The sequence below is a fragment of the Neodiprion virginianus genome, chromosome 1, assembly GCF_021901495.1.
Source record: "Neodiprion virginianus isolate iyNeoVirg1 chromosome 1, iyNeoVirg1.1, whole genome shotgun sequence".
NCBI classification, from domain to species: Eukaryota; Metazoa; Arthropoda; class Insecta; order Hymenoptera; family Diprionidae; genus Neodiprion; species Neodiprion virginianus.
In genome coordinates, this window is record NC_060877.1 from 38571353 (window position 1) to 38593672 (window position 22320).

The 22320-nt window shown below is 39.0% G+C and overlaps 4 protein-coding genes across 8 annotated transcripts; 3 read left to right on the forward strand and 1 right to left on the reverse strand.

Moving 5' to 3' along the window:
• Positions 1 to 197: 197 nt before the first annotated feature.
• LOC124310200 (neuroglian-like) lies at positions 198 to 6448 on the forward strand. The gene is made up of 8 exons (XM_046773995.1): positions 198 to 263; positions 560 to 630; positions 1021 to 1147; positions 1439 to 2521; positions 4497 to 4829; positions 5007 to 5473; positions 5556 to 5768; positions 6148 to 6448. The coding sequence occupies exons 2-8, from the start codon at positions 561 to 563 to the stop codon at positions 6300 to 6302; spliced, it is 2448 nt and encodes an 815-aa protein (XP_046629951.1). The 5' UTR covers positions 198 to 263; position 560; the 3' UTR covers positions 6303 to 6448.
• A 149-nt stretch (positions 6449 to 6597) lies between these two features.
• Positions 6598 to 14589, forward strand: LOC124310195 (translin-associated factor X-interacting protein 1-like). Of its 3 annotated transcripts, none has more exons than XM_046773989.1 (7): positions 6598 to 9001; positions 9090 to 9353; positions 10235 to 10328; positions 11606 to 12113; positions 12907 to 13062; positions 13395 to 13573; positions 13933 to 14589. In XM_046773989.1, exons 1-7 carry the CDS (start codon positions 8260 to 8262, stop codon positions 13994 to 13996), a joined length of 2007 nt encoding a protein of 668 aa, XP_046629945.1. In that variant the 5' UTR covers positions 6598 to 8259; the 3' UTR covers positions 13997 to 14589. The 3 variants fall into 3 exon arrangements, with proteins under 3 accessions (XP_046629945.1, XP_046629943.1, XP_046629946.1); XM_046773987.1 differs by having other exon boundaries at positions 13395 to 13569; XM_046773990.1 differs by lacking the exon at positions 13933 to 14589 and having other exon boundaries at positions 12907 to 13106; positions 13395 to 13533.
• Positions 14590 to 15610: 1021 nt separating this feature from the next.
• Positions 15611 to 18212, reverse strand: LOC124310199 (SAP30-binding protein). Of its 2 annotated transcripts, XR_006909642.1 has the most exons (3): positions 18054 to 18212; positions 17096 to 17215; positions 16882 to 17022 (listed from the first exon to the last, which is right to left on the reverse strand). XR_006909642.1 is itself a non-coding variant. In XM_046773994.1 (2 exons), exon 2 carries the CDS (start codon positions 17034 to 17036, stop codon positions 16050 to 16052), a length of 987 nt encoding a protein of 328 aa, XP_046629950.1. In that variant the 5' UTR covers positions 17037 to 17215; positions 18054 to 18212; the 3' UTR covers positions 15611 to 16049. The 2 variants fall into 2 exon arrangements, 1 of the variants encoding a protein (XP_046629950.1); XM_046773994.1 differs by having other exon boundaries at positions 15611 to 17215.
• Positions 18213 to 19573: 1361 nt separating this feature from the next.
• Positions 19574 to 22118, forward strand: LOC124309393 (charged multivesicular body protein 4b). 2 transcript variants are annotated; one of them, XM_046773047.1, is made up of 5 exons: positions 19574 to 20101; positions 20411 to 20588; positions 20947 to 21206; positions 21374 to 21477; positions 21761 to 22118. In XM_046773047.1, exons 1-4 carry the CDS (start codon positions 19921 to 19923, stop codon positions 21430 to 21432), a joined length of 678 nt encoding a protein of 225 aa, XP_046629003.1. In that variant the 5' UTR covers positions 19574 to 19920; the 3' UTR covers positions 21433 to 21477; positions 21761 to 22118. The 2 variants fall into 2 exon arrangements, with proteins under 2 accessions (XP_046629003.1, XP_046628994.1); XM_046773038.1 differs by having other exon boundaries at positions 19575 to 20101; positions 21757 to 22118.
• Positions 22119 to 22320: the final 202 nt, after the last annotated feature.

The following is a 22320-nucleotide window of genomic DNA, read 5'->3' on the forward strand; positions in this document are numbered from 1 at the left end:
TTTTGCGTGTGAGCTGGAATCCTTACGACGACTAAATGAAACGCTCGTCAAAGCACAGCGAAGCGCCAAGCGATTTGTGGCACGTAATGACAATTTCCAACAATCGACGGAAGTACACTGCAACATCGAAATAGACCGAGCGAAAGATCAACAGCAATATTTAGGAGGAAGGGGGCATCTTCTGACAACGCACTAATACCGCAGATGGTTGAATCACAAGCATCGTGAATCGGTGACCTTATATTCTCAGGGCTCAACTCGAGGTAAGAAATTGTTTCGTATAAATCTGGAGCCCCGGTTAGTAATTAGTAACTATGATGATATCAATGGTTTATTTTTTTTTTTAATTTCTTTAAATTCTGTACTTCTGCGAGGGTTAGTCATTAAGCTTACAGTTGCGCTTTTTTCTACCACATTTCATAGCAGTCGCACATGTTGTTCGCACAAAATCTATTACATATAAGGCAATAGCCTTTTCAAACTTTTACAATTGATAATGTTTATTTTTTTCTTTTCTTTAATTTCAAATCTTCAAAAACTAACAGTTATAATGTATTAGGATGGAACGTTTCACTATGGCATCAATCTTACTCCTCGTGCTAATTACGATTCTGCAAGTATATGCGCAAAGTAAGTACAGATACAGTTTATACTTGTTTTACGATACTAATGATTGCTTTAGAAGAGGACGAAATTGAAAATGCAACTTTGTCATTCGTTCTTATTCCATGTATTCCATAGTCAAGAAACGCCGAATAATCATTAATAGATTTTTTTACAGAGTGGAACATATAATGGAACTTAATTAATGATTTAAATGTCACAGTATCATGCATGCTTGCAGCTACTATTATGCGAGTAATTTATCTTCTACGTAACTGTAGTTCTCGGTTTTTTTAAATTCAGAATTTAACACATGGTACAGACCAAAGCGCCATCCACTGATACAAGTTGATAACGTATAGGCGATAGAGTTGTTTGCTGTACTTCTTGACCCCGAGTGAATACATCTATTTGCAGTACAGTATCCACCAAAAATAACGAAGCAACCGCCAACAGATGAGCAGTTCTTTCAAACCGCTGAACCAATGGTAAAAGGCAGAGAGTTTATCCTAGAATGTGAGGCTGAAGGCAACCCTGCACCCACGTAAGTTAAAAATATACGTACATTAAGGATAGAGAAATACTTCCACAAACAACTTTCCATCAATTGGGTAAAACCATCCTTTAATTTTATAAAACTGGGTAATGTTATTTGTTTTTTAAAATGAGCATGTTTCTGCGACTAGAGTAAAAAGATGTCTTACACTTGTAAGGAACCATAATAAACCACCCTACTAAAAAACACCCTTTTTAAGTGTCACTTGGCATAATATGAATGACACATCTTGTAACGGAAGAAAATAGTTGAGTCAACGTTATGTCAATCAAACTGTAGGTATCATTGGAAGAAGAACGGAAAACATTTTGAGTGGCAAAAGTACCCGATTCATATCTCGCAGCGGCCTGGTAAAGGAACATTGGTGATATCGAGACCGCGAGACGAAGACGTAGGTCAGTATCAATGCATAGCGGAAAACGCGTTGGGAACAGCGATATCGAATTCGGTATTCGTGCGGAAAGCGGAACTCAACTATCCGAAGGACATCCAATCGGTCATAGTGACTGCAAACGAGGGAGACCCATTCAAACTGACTTGCCAGTCTCCGACAGGAACACCCAAGCCGCTGATATACTGGCTGAAACAGTATCCAAACGGAAGCATAGCCCTGATCAATGACTCCAGAAGGACTCCAGATCCTGACGGAAATCTTTGGTTCACTAACGTGACTACAAACGACGCTTCAGACAAAGTTTCTTACGTTTGTGCAGTCAGTTCGGAGTTCTGGGCCGAGTACAAGTTCGGTCCGCTAGTCTCACTGAATGTTCAGCGGACCAGGTTGCCAGCAAACAATAACACACGGGAGCCGGTCCAGCAGTATGTTACCAGAAAGAACGAGGTTGCTTTACGAGGCAGAACGGTCAAATTGTACTGCATTTTTGGTGGGACGCCTGTACCGCAGATAATATGGAAGAAAAACGGTGAAATATTGGAAACCAGCGAACGTATGACGCTGAGAAGTCACGGAAAATCGTTGTTGATAAGGCATATTGTATTTGAGGATGAGGGAACGTACACTTGCGACGTATCGAACGGAGTTGGCGATCCAAAGTCGTACTCGATCAACCTCCAAATCCAATCTCATCCTTACTTCACTGTTGAACCAGAAATCATTACTGCAAGGGATAACGAAAGCGTGGAGTTTAGATGTGAGGCTGGTGGTGTTCCTCGACCAAAAATCAGGTGGATCCATAACGGGAAGCCTCTTCAGGAGTCGACGTATAATCCGAGGAGGAAAGTATCTGCGAATTCAATTGTCATTGAGAACTTGGTCAGGAATGACACTGGGAACTATGGATGTAACGCTACGAACTCTCTGGGGTATGTTTACAAGGACGTTTCTGTTAACGTCTTGGCTTTAGCACCAGAAATCATGCAGCCGTCGACCACTGCAAAAGAATCAAGCGAGCATCTTTGACTATTAATATGCTTATAATTTTCTGATCGTTGACGTAGAACGGAATTGACTAACGTTGAGAGAAGAAGAAGGTTATTAAAATAGGCATTTTCTATATGATAGTAAACATTTTTTCCAATTAAATGACCATGCAGTGTAAATTTTAAACATTAACTTTGCCCTTGAACTTGTGCACAATTTACGATTAAACAATAACACCCAGCACTTGTCGAACTTCACATATCACCTGAAACCTACTTTTTTTTAACACGTTTGAAACTTTTAATGAAGTACTTATATATTTTTGCTAATAATTAACAAATGTACGAAGCAGAAATATCATGACTGAATTTAATCGAGGGAGAACTTTACTCTTCCAGCACCGCTCGGCTTAAATAATATAGAAAGATTTCCTTGAATCCAGCAAATATTTTTCGCAGTGTACGGTTTCTCTTAACGACACTATAGATCGATACAGGCAGTTACAGTACATGGAAAAGTAATCGTGGTACCGGTATAATTAGGCAAACACTTATCCTCACAGTCTCAATAACTGTACCTCTTACCCTATAATGACGATTTCCGGCTACCAAATAAACGACGCATCATTGAATGAGTGAGATTGGAGTCGTGATTAGGGGTCCAGTGGGGGGGATTTTTGCACGACGCACATACCGTAGATGCTAACATCACGGACAGAGTGACGCCTGGCTTGTCCTGAGCTTGATCGTCGTTTCGCAAGAGCAAGGTACCAATTTTGCCTGCTATTGATTAGAAAGCAGGTGACTTCTCCACTCGATAGATTCGTTTCATGGTCTTGATATTGCGAGTTGATTTAGCAAATTTGAGATCCGGGCGGATTTGAGGTAAGCATTTGTTCTATACTCTCTACATAACAATCCAAAGCTCCGGTACATTTCAATGCATTGTGTTATTTAGTGACGACGAAAGATTCCTAACTAAATTCAAGTTCATAGCCTCGATGTGCTTAACATTGATTAATTATAGCAGCTTTAGAATTGTTAAAGAAATGCACTGCATCGTCAATACTAACAATAAGTCGCCATAACTTCACTGCGTACTTTGACTAATACCAGTCATCCTTATATAGACGTAACCCATTTTGTTGTCAAAGTTATGATGTTCGTGAGATCCTTCATTTTTGGTCGTTCACGCTCAAACAACTAGAAAATTACATCATAAACATAAAGTTTAATTTCAAAATATGCAATTATGTGATAAAAACGTACATTAAATTTTTAATTTATGCACTCGTATCCCATTCAATAATTGGCACGTTTCTCGGTGACTTACCAGAGTTTGGAAACTAATTAAATGCATCCATTTTTTGCTCGTAGCCTAATGGCTCAATTAATTAGAACTTATCGATATCGATTTCAACCAGCACCTACGATTAGATTACGTTTAGAACAGCACTGGCCAAGAATATCGAGAATCTCTTTTTTTCGATTAAGAAATAAATTTGAGTTTGGTAAAAGTTGGTTTTTGAGTGGATTTCTTTTCTTTAGCCTCCATACCTATCAAATACCAGTTAATAAAACCCCAACTTATTCAATCCTAGGGAGTTGACAAAGTTCCAACTTTGTGCATTCGTCAATGTTTTCAGCATTCCATTTCCAGATACAACCAATCGTACACCAGGATAATGCAGTTCAATATGGACTCAGCCGTACCTCTCGCATTGGCGATTCTGCAAGTATCTGTGTTGAGTATGTCCTTCTCAAAACTTGGAAACTACTTCCCTACACAGAGAATCGTTCAGAGACAAAATTGATATGGAACTATTATGTATGCTTGCTTGACCGCGCTTATTGCCAGTTAATTCATTTGACTTTAACTCGTCGTCAACCTTAGCCTTAGCTCGTTGTTTTACTTTGTTATATTCAAAGATTAAGTTTATGTCGACTTCACGGCTCCAGAACCAGAAATTACACACCCGCCAAGCAATCAGACGACCGTCGTTGGGAAAACCGTCAGGTTTACCTGCCGCTATTTGGGTGGTTACAAACCTCGACTCGAATGGCGCATAGGGAGTTGGCGATTACGTGGACACAAATACAGAACCCTTGAATCCGGGGACCTCGTAATTAGCTATGTCAACCGTCGCGATGCCGATCCCTACACGTGTCATGTATTCAACAGATTTAGCCATGTTGTAGCCTCTGCTAACCTCGTTGTGAAAAATCACACTACCATCATTGAAAAACCTAAAAACTACGAAAGCGCTGTCGGTTCTACAGCAAAGTTCAGGTGCGTTACTGTATTAGTAAAAAAAAAGAAACAAACAAGTAGTCCTCAACTTTCTCCAAACAGTTCAGAAGCTTTCATTCCGTCAAAAGATTTGAAAATCATCGTTTAGGTTTAATTATTGTTTACAAAACCGCTCTTCATTTTTCAGTACACGAGTAATTGAAATCTCTGTTTTAGGTGTATCGCTGTGTCAGATTCAAGTTTGAAAGTGTCAATTGACTGGCTGAGGAATGGAAAGCAGATAGATTTTGATACGGAGTCAAGGGTCATCAAGAGCATCGATAATTCCTTGACTGTTACAGAGATTAGGGAATCAGATTTAGGAACATACACTTGCGTGGCTAGCACAGAGTTGGACGAAACAAAGGCTGGAGCTACATTGATGTTTCAAAATGTGTCAAAGCCTCCTCGCCTGGAAGTGGTAAATTGCAGAAGAAACGAAGCCGATATTCATTGGGTCCCTGCAATGGGTAACAACGGAGTTGCCGATATCTTGGGATACACCATACAATTTAAGACTAGCTTCACTCCTGAAAGGTGGCAAATTGCGCGGGAGAATGTTTCAGCCACGGCACAAATCTACACCGTGCCTCTATCGCCCTGGGCCAATTACACGTTTCAGGTTGTTGCGTGGAACGAGATCGGTACGGCATTTGGTCAATTCTACCGTTGTTCGTGTCAAGCATCGGATGAGTTCTATCGTAATCGATTCAAAACGTTGTACAGGGAAGTCGTTACCATCGTTACCCAGCAAGGCTTGCACAACTCCGCCAGACGTGCCTTACAAAAATCCAGACGATGTCAGAGGCACGGTAACCAAGGAACAGAAACTTGTGATTCGATGGACCATAATGCCCGAGATAGAGCATAATGGGCCAGGATTCAAGTACCGGGTGTACTTTAAGCTAGACACATCCGGCATGAATTGGACAAGACTGGGTAACGTTTGAAATGACTTTATTTTAATTATGCATTTAAGGATGTATTGGCTATACATTCTCAATCACAAGTTGGTCTCGTCGACAACATTGAATGCTTTGTCATAAGATAAAAATCGGAAAAAATAAATCACAATAAAGACGATAAGATAATTAAATTTTAAATTTTGAAAAATTGAGGACAAATTGTGAATCTTGGACGCGTGTTCGTATAAACGTTGTAGGTACGTTATAATCAACAATTTTCTGGGGCCTCAAGCGAATAGTTTCGTAAATACAGTCTTTACAAATTTTCGAAAACGGAAATTTCAGAATAACAAAAAAATTCTTTAAAAATTCATGGGTATTTTACCCAATCCTCACCGAATGATCGATTCTAGCTGTACACATCTGGACAATAGAAGAGATTCGAATAACGGTTCAGCCAGCCGACCAGCGATATAAGGTCAAAGTTGCTGCCATGAATTACCTGGGAGAGTCCAGAGCAACGCCTACTGAAGTCGTAGTCGACTCTGCAGGTGACAACGGTAACTAATTATTGGTTTACGCTGCGATTCGCGCAAATGTGATCAACCTTAAGTGATTACAGGAATCGTACGCCTTTTGTAATCTGATATTCCCCGAATTCTCGAGGTATTCCAGCCTGGAAATAAAACTTTTCTAGTAACCGTTCACAAAATATTCACCTGATTGATGACAATTTTCTTTACACACTAATACTAATACATTTAATATTAACTAGTAACTAACTTTTACCGTCTGACTATTAATTTACAAACAACAGCCTCCGATTTTCTGTAAAGAAGATTTATTTCTTCCATAGACTAAAAATTTCAATCTTATTTTCCCCAACTTTTACATCGTATCAAAAATTGCAACAACAATGAAAAAACTGTTATTTTTCGACTCTAGAATTGTTATAGAAATGCAGTAAACAACCGATGCTTAATCGCTACAATTCCACTACGTAGCTTTACTAAAACGAAGATCCCCCGTTTTTTGTGAAATACGCTCGTTTGTAATCCCTAACAAACAGGAGCGTGTACTACGAAAATAAATAAAGAATTTTTAATATCGATCACGTGTGCGTTGATCGTGAGAACATAAATACAATAAAAATAAATATATCCATTCGTAAACCATTAAATAATTTGCAAGTTTCTACAAGTGAACTACGACGATTAATTGAAACCAACATGTGCATTCGTTTTTAGCGGTATAGCTTGATTCCAATCATTCAAAGTGACTCACGTCAATTGGAATTAGTACTAATTGAATTACATGAACGGTATCGCTTCTCGTCGTCGAGATGCTCGTGTTACAAAGATCATATTTCACCGACCGATAGGTTTCAGTCTTATATAGAAGCCGGTAGTTAAGGTAATTTTTCTCGTCCACCAGATTCAGTGCCAGTTAATTAAACTACAAGTTATTCAATATCAATATCTTACCACTGCTAGGTTTTCTATTTTTGCCAATCTAATTTCCTGACACTATGACAATCATGAACTAAGACGATGCGGTTCATAGTGGCCTCAGTCACACCCCTCGTACCGATAATTCTACAAGTATTTGGGTCAAGTATGTCTTTCTGACAGGCGTTAAAAATTTGATTACGTAGCGAATCGATCATAGAAAATTATCAAAGTATGTTACACTGCAACTACTTTGAGGTCATTCATTTATCCGCTATGAGTACATTTTCTTTGTGTTTTTTTTGTGTTACTGAAAGTCTGAGTTTATGAAGACTTTCTGGCTTCAGTGCCAGAAATTATACACCCACGAACCAATTAGATGAACGCTGATGAGAAAAGAGGCAGACAAAAGCACCCTGGAATGCGGAAACCTCCGAATCGAGAGTCGTATAATTTTCAAGTTCAATTCAACGCTGGCATAAAATCCAAATAATTACAATCTCATCGACAGTCTATTTTCCATAATTTTTCTTTTTTTTTAAGCCCGCCGTGTTTTGTTAATATTCTGCTTATTCCTGCGATTAAAGACCAGTTAATTGCGGATGATCCAGTCCAGAGATATCTTGCTCACCGCAAGACGCCTTTTTTAGAGATGCTCTCGGAGATCGGTTATAACAGCTTTAAAAATCATTATTTATAAAAATAAAAAATATCAGAATAAGGTCCAACGTTACCCCAATGTGTATATAAATTTTCATCTTAATAAATTGAAATGTCTCTTCACGAGCAATCCTTGAAAAACCGCTTTTTTCCACCTCCTGATTTCGTAAAATCCATTAAGCGCGAGTGCAGGAAGTAGCTCATGAGCTTGAATTCCCATGACAACAACACGAAAAGCTTATCGGTAATTCACGCGGCATCGTTGCGTATAAAGATAAAAAAAACTCCGATATCAGGTTCCACTTGTTTCAACAGCTTTCGCTTCCGTATACCTGGTATAACAGTGACCGTTCAGTGGCGTTATTTTCGCCGTCCGCAAGCGCGTCAAATATCTCTAAAAATCGGAATACTCGAGAAATGTTTCCAAATTTATTCCATGTAAAATCCGTGCATCGTCAGGTACGTCTGAACGAAGTTCTGGCTAGACTCGAGGGTGCAAAGATACAGCACAAGATACTGAAACCACCGAAATCTTCGATGATACCAGGATGCAGGCACTGCAGGATCAGAATGAAGAATTCATGCGGAAGGAAAGTTTTCGCAAACGTATCGTCGCGTGACAAGCCCGTCTTTATAGCGAAGTTGGAGCACTTTGTAGAAAATGAAGTGAACCGGATTGCCAGTGAGAAGAGGTCAGAATGCCGTGAAGTCAGCTGCGACCATCTTCTTTGCGACCAGAAGAAGTTGGACGCTGAATTGGCGATTTACAAATCAGCGTTCGAGGTACTTTTGACTAAAATAAGAACTTTCAAGCCCCTTTTGTCCAGGATAAAGTCGACCTACGACAAGTGCATCGAGGTCAGAGACGATAGGATGAAGCTGATGGAAATAGTATCGTCGAAATTAGAGACGTTCAAGAAAACGGTGGAGAAAAAAATCGACACGATCGAGAGAACGGGGACGGGGAAAGTTGGGGCATTGATGAGGGAAAAGTCCTGCTTGACGGAAACCGTTGCGAAACTTAGAGCGGACCTCGAAGAGAGTAACGGGAAGATAAACTGCTTGAGGCATGAGTTGCTCGACTGCGAGGAGAGGGAGATCAGGAGGATCGTGAACCAAAGGAGGCAAAATATTGAGCCGTCTTCGGGAGGCGCGAAAGGTAGGGATTTGAAGGGGTGAAGGTGTGGCAAAGGTGCGGTAAGGCCATTGCTGACAATGAGAGATTCGTTCGTTTTTGATTGTTGAAGAAACGAAGATGGTGAGACGACAGGCGCCGCAAAGTCGACGGCTCCTCGAAGATCCCGTTTTGATGAACATTTGCTTGAAACGAGCGAGGAAGGACCTCAGCACTGCTCATCGGAAGATCGCCGAACTCGAGGACACCTTCCGCGAAGTTGTCCCAAAATGGGAACTAGAACGGCTGGAGAACAGGCACCAGGCTTTCGAAAGGGAATATCGAAACCTCTCGCAGGAGTTCGAAGCTCTTTCCAAAGAGCACGAAGCGCTCAAGGGTAAGAAAGCACGAAAATTAGTTTTATTCATTTCGTTAGGTAGATTCGAAACTGACCGATCTTAACTATCACTCGGGATGGTCACTGAATCTCCGTCACGAAATTCCCAAGACTCTTCCAGGTTTTCCAGAAAAAAATGATAAAAATATACGTATTTTCCGTACCATTTTTTTTTTTTATGTGAAAGTACGAACCATCACTCGAGTCAGACCGTCCCATATAGCCGATGCGCAGAATCGTTTGTAAGGTAATATTCAGGAATATTCAAAGTTTGAAGAGAACCTTCCGTCGATGGTAAAAAAATTTATTTCGATCTATAATTTATCTAAAGCTTAAAAGAATTTTTGGATGTATTTGTATGGAAAAAAAATATAGTAAACGATTCCCTGACTTTCCCTGACGGACCCTGAATTCCATGACATTTCCAGGTTTTCCAAAATTCTAAGATCGTTATAATAGGGAATTTTAAACTTTGACTTGGCATTCGCCGCGGAAAGCTATTCGATTTTCTAAGCGTACGAAAATGAATGCGAAGGGATTGTAATATACTTGAATAAATATTTAAAAAAAATAAAGCTATATTTAAAAAGTTCGACTAGAAGATAATAAAGGAACATCAGAATGAGGCAAACAACATGGATTTCTCCATGCGAACCATGGTGCAATAATACTATGACTTTTCTAACGTTGTCAACATACAGAGGTGTTTACAAGTAAATTTCAGTGTTTTGAAATACGTATCATCTTGTATCGCTGGATTTTCTTTCGTCAGGCGTAACTGGATTAGCCTAAGAAGCACTTTTTTAAACATATGTTTAGTCAGATCTTCGTTTCAAGAGATTTTTAACCACGTCTCATACGTTATTCTGAAATCATTTCAGTGAACTTTGAAGTGGTTCGAGAGCAAAAGAACAGCCTAAGAGACCGCTGCAAAATATTGGCACACACAAACACCCCGAGGCCGGATTGGTCCAAGTAGGTAGACGAAAGAATGTCCATACATATGTACCTGATCAATTCGCATCCATGCAAAATACATACGTGCATAGGTACAGTCGACGCGCAAGCTGAATACGAAGTTACAATTATAGATTCACTCAGTCACTCGGTCAGAGGTCTAATTACGTGATATACGGCCGTGAAACGATGAAACAAGGCCGATTTATCAGTAATTGTATTGCGCGTAGAGTGCATCGAAGGCGGGGTTGAAATTCCGAATTTAAAAAGTTACGAAAACGCCAAATTCCGAATTATTTGATGGTGAAAATTGAAGTAAAGAAGTCAGACTTTGACGAAACATCAATTTTCGAATGGTCCGAAACCCGACGCTCAAAGTTCCGAAAGTGCGAAAGTGAAAACATTTTTTAATCTGAAACACCAAAATGACGAATGATCAAAGATTTTCAGTTCGATGAGTTTCTGGCTTGGTGAAATTTCACCACTTTGATCTTCCTTTGTTTTGGATTTTCGATATTTTTACGTTCGGAAACCTGGTCATTCTGATTTTTCACACCCACTCGTTGGGTAAACTACGCTGTCTGAGTACATTTTAATATTCGGAATTTCACTCTATCGAAACTTTACTTTTCGGAATTTTGCTCCATCGTAACTTGAACTTTCGTAATTTTGCATTCCAGAACTTTGAACCGTTGAGTTTCCGACCATTCGAAACTTCGTTGTTTCTTCAAGGTTTGATTTCCTTACACCGAGTTTCGACACGAAATAATTCGGAATTAGGCGCTTTCGGAACTTTCCAAATTCCCAACATCAATCTTGCCCTGTTTATCAAGGGTGGATGTAAAAATATAGAAAGATCAATAAGTCGAGGGTCACAATATCGAATTTTTAAAGCAGCGGAAACTTAATTTATAGAATCTAAAAGTGCTGAAATCCAAAGTACGGTGAAGTAAAAGAATACAAGTCTCGCACCATAGAATGCCCAACTCTAGAATCGTCAGAATTCTTCTCGATAATACAAAATCGTGTACAGATGCTCGATTTTCCCGTTCTACATTTTGACCTTCATATATTTCGTCTTTCCGTACTTCGACTTTCAATACTTTCGATTTTCCGTGCTTGGACTTTTTTTTCGCATGACATGAAAATCCGATATTCTGGTCCTTCTATCAATCGGTAATCCCCGTTTATCAGACCTTGCGTGAAAACCGAGGCACTTCTGGTCGCGGTTCTCTCGTTTTACGCAACAGATGACGACGTGAAAGTTCTAATAAAAACACCGTGTGACAATCTAGATGCGGACAGTTCATTCAGGGCGGAGTTCAACGCTGGAGGGACATAACGGCCAAGAAATCAAGCGAGGATCGATTGACCATTCTTTTATCGGAGTTGTGCGGAGTGGCGAGCGCCGAGAACGACTACTTTATAGGTCAAGGGACCGACCCATCGGTTCCGGTGTTTCTCCGGTACAAGGGTAAGATGAAGAACCGTAAATTGGGACGGAGGGAAGTGAGCATCCTGATAAACGACATCTGGAAGAGCAGGATGGCTTCGGACATGGGGACACCGATGGGCGAATACGTGCTCAAGTACTTCTCAGAGAGGTATCACATTTCGCTGCTCAGGTACGAGTGGATCTATAATCTATACTACGCCTGCCAACGGCTCGTATACGACGACCAGATCGGACTGTTTTGGAACATACTTTGGGGCAACGTCGTCGAAGAGGCTTATCACGCCCCGAGGAAGGAGTTCGTTCTCCTAAAAAGGATGATGGAGATGCGGATGGAGGATAAGAAAATAGTAAGATTTTCGTCGGGCGTAGAAAAACAGGGTGGCCAAAAAGATTTGTGGAAAACATTACATCACATTTACAGTTTTTCCAGTTCTAGTAACTTACTAAAACCGAAATCGTTCAGCTTGGTAACTCTGTATTCGGTTCAAATTCAATTCGAATTGAAGAAACATGTGATGATGTAAAAAAAAAAAAAAATGGCAGTTTGAGCCAATTTGTTTTCTCGACGAAAGAAAAATGAGCTTGTTACCTCAAAAAATCATTTCTAATTATTCCATTGATGGAAAAGTGATATTTTCAGTTTTTCCCGTTATAAAATTAAGTATTCCCTGACAATTCCAGGTGTACGGCCACGCTACAAAAAACGGCAACTCGATGGTCGGATTCCGATCATGTTGAAGTTACCTCAACGTTACCGTAACGATTCATGATGAGGAAGAACCGTTATTTCGCGATTTTGAAATTTTTTGAAATTCAATAAACCGTGATGAAAAAAAACATACTCATATTTTAGTTCCTTAAAAATCATTGCGAAAATAAAAAAATAGTGATTTTTTCCAAATGTTTCATTACGATAACGTTACTAAATTCAACATCTTGGGTGATGCCACTTTGCAACAGTCCGTTACTTCGTGATAAATTTTTAATGATCGTATAGATGTTGGTTCTACATCGTCGAGAGATTAATCCAACAGTTTATCACGAAATTGATCCGAAATACGCAACCGTTCTTGCACATCTTTTCAAGTGTTTTCGAAGTTTCGATGTAACGAAGGAAAGAACCCTGCCATTCATTTTCAGAACGCGCTGCTCGCTCAGGACTTGATGGACGTAATGGACGTCATGTACCCCCAGAAAAGTAATCGAGACATCGAGAACATAGTTTACGCGGCGGGGAAACAGCTCGGAATAGATCCTTCGACCGAGGCATTTGACGTGGCAAAGTTATTCGCTCAAGTACGTGAAAATTGATGGAAGAAACTCCTACAACGGACATTAAGGTCCCCAAATCAACTTCAAATAATTAAAAAACAATTGCCTAATTTTTATCAGATTTTCACCTCAACTTTAAGATAGTCCGCTTTGTGATCCAAGTTTCTTATCGAAATAACATGGGCAGAACTTTTTTTCTCAGTATATGTTTTACCGTAAGAGTAATAATGTTCCAAAAAATCTGTAACTGCGAGGTTTTGGTAGGCATTAGTCCTACTATCTAAAAAAAAAAATAAAAACTCGCATCGTCATACCATCAATTCATGTGAGTTTTCCTTTTATCGAATCGTATACAGACCGAGGAAGGATGGGAGCGCGGTGATTTTGCCAGAGAATTAGCCCGTCAAACGAAGCAGGAAATAACGGAATTCGGCAAGGGGATTTTGCACAGTATAAATATACACGATAAAACGAGCGAGGTGACGGTGGAAATGCTTAAAAAGGGGTTCATGGAAGTCGACGAGGATATACGTGCGTAAGATTTTCCGTCTCAAAGTCTTCTTAGTATTCTTTGCCACCCTTAATTTCAATATTAATAACAGTTATGATAATCCGAACGAGGCTGAAGTTAGCAACATTAAGGTAAATGAAACATCAGGGAAAAAATCGTTACTCTCCGATTTCTGAACGGCTTTCAAGAAGTTGGTTTTTCAAATTTGAGTACGATTTGTTCGTAACGGTTTACCAAATTTCAAACGATCCCAAAGGTGCGAAGTAACGATTTCTCCTAAGCATGAATTTTTAGTCACGGTAACGCGACTAACTTCATCCTCGTTAATCCGACCGTCATTAGTCGCCGCCTACACTAATCTAACTTGGTCTCTTCTTTTACAGACCAGAATCTGCTTACGCAGCACTTAAAGTGGATTTACAAGGTTCAAGACCTCAGCAAAGCTAAGCCCATGGTGAGCAGCGCAATAATAAGACAAATGTTGAACGGTTACATAAGGCGAAGCCAGTTGAAAAATCATCGCAGAAACTAATTACAGTCGCATCGCCTGCCGTGTAATATACGATCAAGATTTTACGTCGATGTCTCAGATTGGCTTTATAATTTTTTTTATTAAAGTACACGTAGAAAAACTCGATTGCAATTTTTTTCAGAATTTTTCGACCCAGCGTCGATTTGTCGTATGATTTAAAAGCATGTAAAAAAAAACCCCCCATTTTCTAAAATCTCAAAATATTCCGAAAAATTATAAAACCAATCTGAGACATCGACGTAGAATCTTGATCGAGATGTCATGTAATGCCCCACGTATACAATAAATTATTTAAATTAATGCATTTCTGGTATTATACCTAGAGGTATAGGTAATAGCTTTCAGAAAAATTACTAACCATTGATTGCTTTGAGATAATCGTTATTATTATTATTGTTGTAGTTATTGTTGAAAAATATTTTATATGTACACAATAATTTTTTATTTCTGTTTGTTGCTTCCTCTCTGTCGGGTAATTAACGTTATAATTTAAAAAATCTATACATAATACAAAAAAAAAAAAAAAATGAGAAACAATCTTAAATATGTACTTGTTTGGTTTATTGTTACACTTAAACTTTGAAATTTCGGTCAATGTTTTTAAATTATCGTATTAAATATGAATATTTCGGTTTGTATGAACTATATTTCGAATAGTGCATAGATAAGTCTAAGTGTTAGTTATTGTTCAAATTTTCAAAGTTCATCAGGCTATCGTCAGTTATAGATACAGTAATGATTCTAAGTGTATAAGATTCTGTACAACGTGTTTTGCGCCGCTAATATCATGAAAAACTAGAATTAAATAGAAGAAAAGAAGAGATAAAGAGCGGCGTAATTGCCACAGCTATGTTTCAGTTTTTCACTATACGGTAACGACAGCATTAACTTACACCTTCAATACGTAACAATTTCAAGTTAGAATTAAACTTATCAATATAATTTTCTTTCTTTCTTTCTTTATTCTAATCAACCTTATTCATACTAGATTATGATTCACAGAATTCTCGATAGAAACAAAACAGCATTTGAAGGAATGCATCGAGTAAAAAGTAAGTAATCCCGTGAATCATAAACTAGCACATGTCGATAACGTCAAATTTCCAGTTTGAAGCGTTTTAAGAATGCATTTTCAAATGATCCTCTGAATTTTACAACGATTTCGTCTATTTTTTACGCTGATCCCCTCTGCTTATATTACATATGGCCCTAACGTATTGCATATTACATTAATTAAAAAATAGTTACACTATTTATGTTAATTACATGGGAATTTTGTCTGTTAAACGAATCAATTTCTCTCAACACATTGATAACTTTGCGCCAACTCAGAATGTGAATAATAGATCTGCTAGAAAATAATTTATTGAGCGAACGGTATTTCGGGATAGATTCGAAACATAAACTACTATCGACAAAGTGAGTCCAAGAAGGTAAATCGTATTAGAGGGAAAATTTTACAGGGCTATTTTGTTGAAGTGACAACGGATGACCCACATGTAAAAAAAATTTATGCCACTATTATGCCAAATAATTATGTATGTTTGACTCGTCTCGTTCGCCGTTGAGTAATACATGTGTTGCTGAGATTATGCGTATTTTTTTTTTAGATGTAACATAATACACGTCTGTCTGTAGGAAATATCAAAGTAAGTTTCAAACGTCGACCTAAGTAAGTCCTACTATTTACAAGGAAAATAATGAATCGTATTTCAACAAGAATAAATAACTCGAACATACGTATATGCGTGAAATAGACGAGAGAGGGAGAAGGAGGAGGAGGAAGGCTCTTGTAAAAAATAAGAAATGCATCAGCGGCTAAAAGAGGGAAAAGGGAATGAGCGAGATCAACGCGAATCGAACGTTAATAGAGACAGACGCGTATAGGATATGCAAAATGTAAAATAGGGATCAAGGCTACGAAACATATTATAATTATTAAGTAGGTTCATTTGTTTACGCGTTATGTTACAGTCTTTTCTTTGGTAGTGAACCAAACGCGGATATTATCGTTGCTTTTGTCCCCGTCGCCGAGGACGTGAGCGTCGTTAAGGTAGGTTGAGACAACAATACGGTGGGCTTGACGGATGTTGGAGCTCCGGTCGCCACTTGATCCCATTTGCTTTTTCTCTTCTTGGCGTCGTCCTCGGCAGTAACGGAAGAATTTGCCGGCCTCTTAGCGGTGCCGGATACAATTTCAATTTTCGTTTTCTCCTTCCTCATTTTCTCAAGTTTGTCCATTTCTGCTTTTTGCACCTTGGCGAGTTCCTCATAGTACGAATCTTTGCCCCATTTGAAAGGATCGAATCGTTCTGGCGGGTAATTGGTACCTAATTCATTGATGCTACAAAATTGAATAAGTTTTTCGTAAATAGAGGGATTCCGAAAATCTTTTCTCTGTTGTATGACTTTGTTCATATCAAGACCGCTGCCTTCCATCTTTCTGAACAGTTTAGTTATCTTTTCCTGCAACTCAACAGGGCACTGTCCCTGTGGTTCCGGCGGTATCGTCACTCCGAAAAGGTCTGTCTCGCCATCTGAAATCATATCTCCCTGATGCGAGGGAGACTGCATGGTGGAAGCCAAGGGGGATCTCCCATTTTCAAAGAGCTGCCCCCCGGCGTTTACCGCCGCAGTACCCTCGTCATCCGAGACTATCGTGTCATCAAAATATGAAACTAATCTCTGGACTTTGGACGTTACATCCGTAACTAAGGTGGGAGCGTTGGGCAAGTTTGCATTTGACTTGCTATTCGATCCGACGGGGCTATTGGAGGCAGATCGGCCAGATTTGGGACTGGTGAAACCCTGGGGCTGACCAAATTGGACATTTTGCAGGGCAATAGTCCCCTGCGGGATGTTACTCTCCTGTAGATCGTCCCCTCCCCCGTCCTCACCCTCCGAGTCAGTGTATGTTGCCGTGAGAGACGCCAAAGCCACACTTTGTACAGACATGGTTAGTTGGCTTTGACTGTCCGCGATGCTACCAAGCAATATTTTGTGGGAGAACTCACCGGTGTAGCGTTCCAGCCTTTTTTTTTTCTTGCTGGGATATTACTTTAGCAGCGCACAACTATTGCGCAACTTGATTAAGGCGTGCCTTGATTCTTGATCCAATATCTGAATCAGTATTCCTGTAACAAGAATTATACAAAATGTGGATTTGAAAAATCGATACTTATCTGACATTATCGTTCCTTATATATAAATTTCAAAATATTTCTTTCACGTAGAAAAACATTCTTTAACATCATCAACGTCCACCGTGCAATTATACCAACTTCTCTCATTATTGAAGGGTTTACACTATCCTGATACGTTCGAAAATAGATCTTGTTTTTTGGGATGCCGTTAGAATAAGAAATTTCAGATTTGTGTAAACTGGCACGATGGAAATGAAAATTAGTAACGATAATTTGAAAGATGTGAGTAACTCTAGACGATTGACAACATTTTGTGACCATTGTTGTCCAAAATTTTTAACGTGCAGTGTTACTGACGTTGGCTAACAAACCGACCTTGTTTCAAATTATATTTGATCGTCAGAAGTACATGAAATTGACCTATTGATCTTAGAGCTCGATAAAATTACTACCCAACATGAAAATGGTCAAATTCGTTTCCCCTAATCGCGACTAAATAAATACCACGAGTCAACGTTTTAATCATGAGGTTATGCTATTCCTGATAACGCTTGGTGGTCGGATACCTTCAAGTTGTTTTTCTCATTATTTTTTTGTAACTCACTTGGCGAATACTTGACCAATATTAAATTCCATAGTGAGAGAAGGGAGCGAGTAAATTGAGCGAGAGGACCAGCGCCTAATAAGCGAGAGACGAAGCGATACGAGAAAGATATACGGACGCGCGGTTGGAGAGATTTGAGGTCACATATAAGTGACACAAGTTAAGTTAGGTTAGGCAGCCTTTGAGCATTCAGAAAATTCTCAATAAATTGGGTTAACGACTCACCTGATTTATGCCGCATTCAATTTTTCACTCTTCACCGTGTCAGGGCGCACCATTGAAATAGAATGAAAACTTGGCGTCTTCCTCCCAAGTTAATAAACAAATAACGTAACGTTACACACTCGATCAACGCCACTGAAATGATCAACGCGCATCCGTGATCCAAGGGCTTTCGCTTTGTTGCGAACGCTGAACTGCGCATGCGCGAGTCTTCATCGCGCACTGAAACTGCGCAGCCGGAAACGAATGAACTTTTATAAATTGCTCGTAGAATTGAGTTGAACAAATTTAGCGAAAAAGCTTTGTCTCTTCAGTCAATATTTGGAAACACCGTTCATCTTGATATATTCTACAAACATTGCGATATACGGGTTAATGCCGTGTCACAAAAATTTTGTATTGAATAAGCCAGTTTTTTGTTTTCAAATCGCTCTGAAATAAACCGGTCTAAAGAGACGTTGGTCAAGTGACCATACCGAACTATCTAAAACGTTGTTGCTGAATTAACAATTCTGAAATAATCCTAAAAATAAATGGTAATTTGAAGCCATGTGACTAGACTCGATATCGAAATTAATACATATATTTATTTTGGAACCACTGATTAAATTTTACATTTCTGCCAAAGTTACTGACGAAATTTGTTACCATTCGGAATCACCATTATTGGAATCACAGGCTATATCGGTTAACAAAAGATTCATAATGAATTATATGTCAGCTGTATCAGAAAAATGAACTCAGCAACTATCATTTGTTTAACCAACTTGTGTACTGAATACATTAATATTCACATTTGCACTTCTATGTCCCTAGCGATAAAAAATTACTATAATTTATTTTATTAAATTGACATAACTTTCACAGAAACAAGAACTTACTCGATATCACTACGAGAAAATGCAATTACGGCATGATTTTTGAGTAAATTACTCAAAAATCCGACCAAACCGACGTTAAAGAACATCCGTAACTCTTCGCCACGGTGTTGCATTCAGAACTGCATAAAAACAACTAACTTCAGATCGTTACAAATATTCTTCATACCTATGTCCAAAACAAATTTAAATTTTTTAAACATGATTGTTGAGTAACCCAGTTCAGAAATTTTATCGCCTAAACGAATTCTTGAACACGATTTTAGGAGAGTCGAAATTTCAAACGACCGAGCCGTGTTAAATTAGCTACTAGAGAACCGACGATGTGAGCATTTGTTTGTTATAAAAATTGAACAGCAGCGCAGAGCGCCACATGCGATTGCAGCATGAAGTTATAGAAAATGTCCCGAGCATCGTCTTCGCTTACCGACAATCACTGCAAATATACGCAAATTACCGACGAATACTTGACCCAATTTCCTCCTTTATTCAACAACTCACCAAAATTGCCCAGAGCTGACTCTCTTTCATATGTCGCGAAAACTCTGATATCTTCTCTGTTATCCCATTGGATGATGCCAATCTATTGTCTATTGCTGTTGTCAAAAACATACGTACGCGTATCTCTTACAGATATGGTAGAGAATGAAGAATACTGCCCTACAGAATCCCCAAATTTATCCTTGCGATGATAGCTCATGGGACACATGCAACGATGGCTAAAGAAATTTGAAAAGCAGCCGATTGGATGAAGATTTGCCATTTATTAGAGACATTGGACTTCATAGACTTGTAATTTGGACATGCATTGACGTGATGCGTGCGATGAGTCATGACGCAGGTAGAGGGGATCATGGCGATCGTGTGTTCGGGACATCAGGGGCACGGTGACTGATCCGTCGTGGAAATTAAAGTGACTCTTCGTGTTGGATTGGTTTAAATCGTATAAAATATTGAGAAGAACTAGCTTCTGCTAACTAGAGGTTGGAAAAATGAGCTTTTTTAGCAAAGTGTTTGGCGGTAAGAAGGAGCCCACTGCTCCTTCAACGGCCGAGGCGATCCAGAAACTCAGGGAGACCGAAGAAATGCTAATGAAAAAACAAGATTTCCTCGAGAAGAAGATCGACATTGAAAAACAAACGGCCAGAAAGAACGGAACTGCGAACAAACGAGGTACCCAATACGGCCGAATTACTTGTCCCCGTAGGATTGGAAGCAACCTTGAAATTTTTCCACGACACATCAGCTGTCATTATAACGCTGTCAACTGCCAGTAATCAGAGTTAATTAAGGTTTCAAAACCGATGCAAAAGCTTTCTATCAGCGACATTTTTATAAACAACTGAAACTTGTTTTTACCGTTATTAACAATGTACCAAATGTAGATTGTATTGACTATGAAGGTCAACCCTGACGAGCGGCGAAGCTGTTTTCTTACTTACAATTTGTCTATAAGTTGTAACTGTCTAAATCAATTTTTAGCTGCGATTCAGGCACTGAAGAGAAAGAAGCGCTATGAGAAACAATTGTTGCAAATTGATGGAACGTTGTCGACAATTGAAATGCAGAGAGAGGCGCTGGAGGGTGCTAATACCAACACAGCGGTTCTAACCACCATGAACAGTGCCGCGGCTGCTCTAAAGGCTGCCCACCAACACATGTTAGTCACACCGATCGTATAGCTTTAGGACATTGCTTATTCTTCCTGGATCTTAACTAGCTCAATTTTTTTAGTCATTTTATCGAAGCCTGTATTACCATTCATTTTCTCCTCTGCTCTGCGATACCGACATTAGTTCAGTTGAAGTATTCCTAAGGCCTTCAAGTTACACTTGAGTATTGTTAAAACCCTGTGGGTTTGCTTTTCAGACTGGAAGATAGCGTTTAAAAATTATCCATCCAAAATTTTAGGATAAGTATCCTGTAATTCTGGGCAAAACATTCGTTCAGCTTTAATAGGCTTTTGTAAGCCAAATTCAGTCACAATTGTAAGTCTGAGATAAAACTCTTGATTTCAGGGATGTTGACCAAGTTCACGACATGATGGATGACATAGCGGAGCAACAAGATGTTGCACGTGAAATTTCCGACGCAATCTCAAACCCGGTTGCCTTTGGCCAAGATGTGGATGAAGACGAATTGGCAAAGGAACTCGAGGAACTCGAACAAGAGGAATTGGACAAAGAGCTGCTTGGAGTCGGCGGAATTGGAACTCCTACCGAACTACCAGCCGTTCCTGCTACATCAGTGCCTGCTGCTCCTGCCAAAGCTCGTTCAAGTACGATTTTCCTTAGCCTAGAACAAAGTCTGGCACTCATCCAAACGTTGAGTGAAGAATCCAAAAAATATTTCCAACCAATATGTGACTGTCTATACAGATGGTACGAGCATTGTTAAAAGTGTTTGTTTTCTCAATTTCTGATGATACCTCTTCATTTTTTCCAGAAGCCAAAGCCGAAGAAGTTGACGACGATCTAAAGGAATTGGAAGCGTGGGCCTCGTAAAGAAATTAGGACCATACTGTTTTCACAAAGTAGAACACAAAAATGGTGAGAAAAAATTATTGGAGGAAATAAATGCTTCGTATAACAAGAAATGCTCTGGATAAAGTAAGAATTATTATTCTGGGTGGTGTAGGAAATTAGTGAGTCGAAGATGGGTATATTCTACACCCCTACATCCGTCTAAATTCTGACGTGTAATTCTGTTTTACTTGGCTCTGTCATTGTTAATTGGTAATAAAGAAAGTAGCCAAATCGAATGAGATCTACTAAAGCATGACACAAATAGTAAATGTTACCTCGAGTAATTAATTTTTTTTCAACCAGATAGCTTTCAACTGGAAACGAGGAGAAAGGTGTTGCGTGCGGGTGAGCCCAAAACGCCATTATAAAATTATCATAATATAAAAAAATTAAAACAGGAGAAAGATTATAAATTTAACCATTCAAGTTCTAAGGTTTGTAGCGTTTCTGTACATAGGGTTAATGCTTCATAAACTAATGAATTATTATAACTCTTAATTATAAATTGCCTTATACATATTCTTTATACACATAAAACTCAATCCATTACTAACGGCAAGTAATCTAATTAAGTTTAGGTAAGCTTAATTGGCACAATTCGTTGAGATATCGATTGTTCAAAATAATAAAAAAAATTTCTATGAATAAAGTAACAGGCAAATGGCTTCTGTCATTTTTCTCTTTACGGCTGACTCTTGATAATCACGGACCGTAAACGAACAACGTAAGACTTCACAAAAAACAAAAGGACAAGATGTATTGTGTGGTGAACAAACAGCTAACAATAAGAGACCAGGACTATCCGGCAAACTTTGTACAATATAAGCTTCTAATATTAAGTTCGAATATAAATAGCAGTTAACGGTA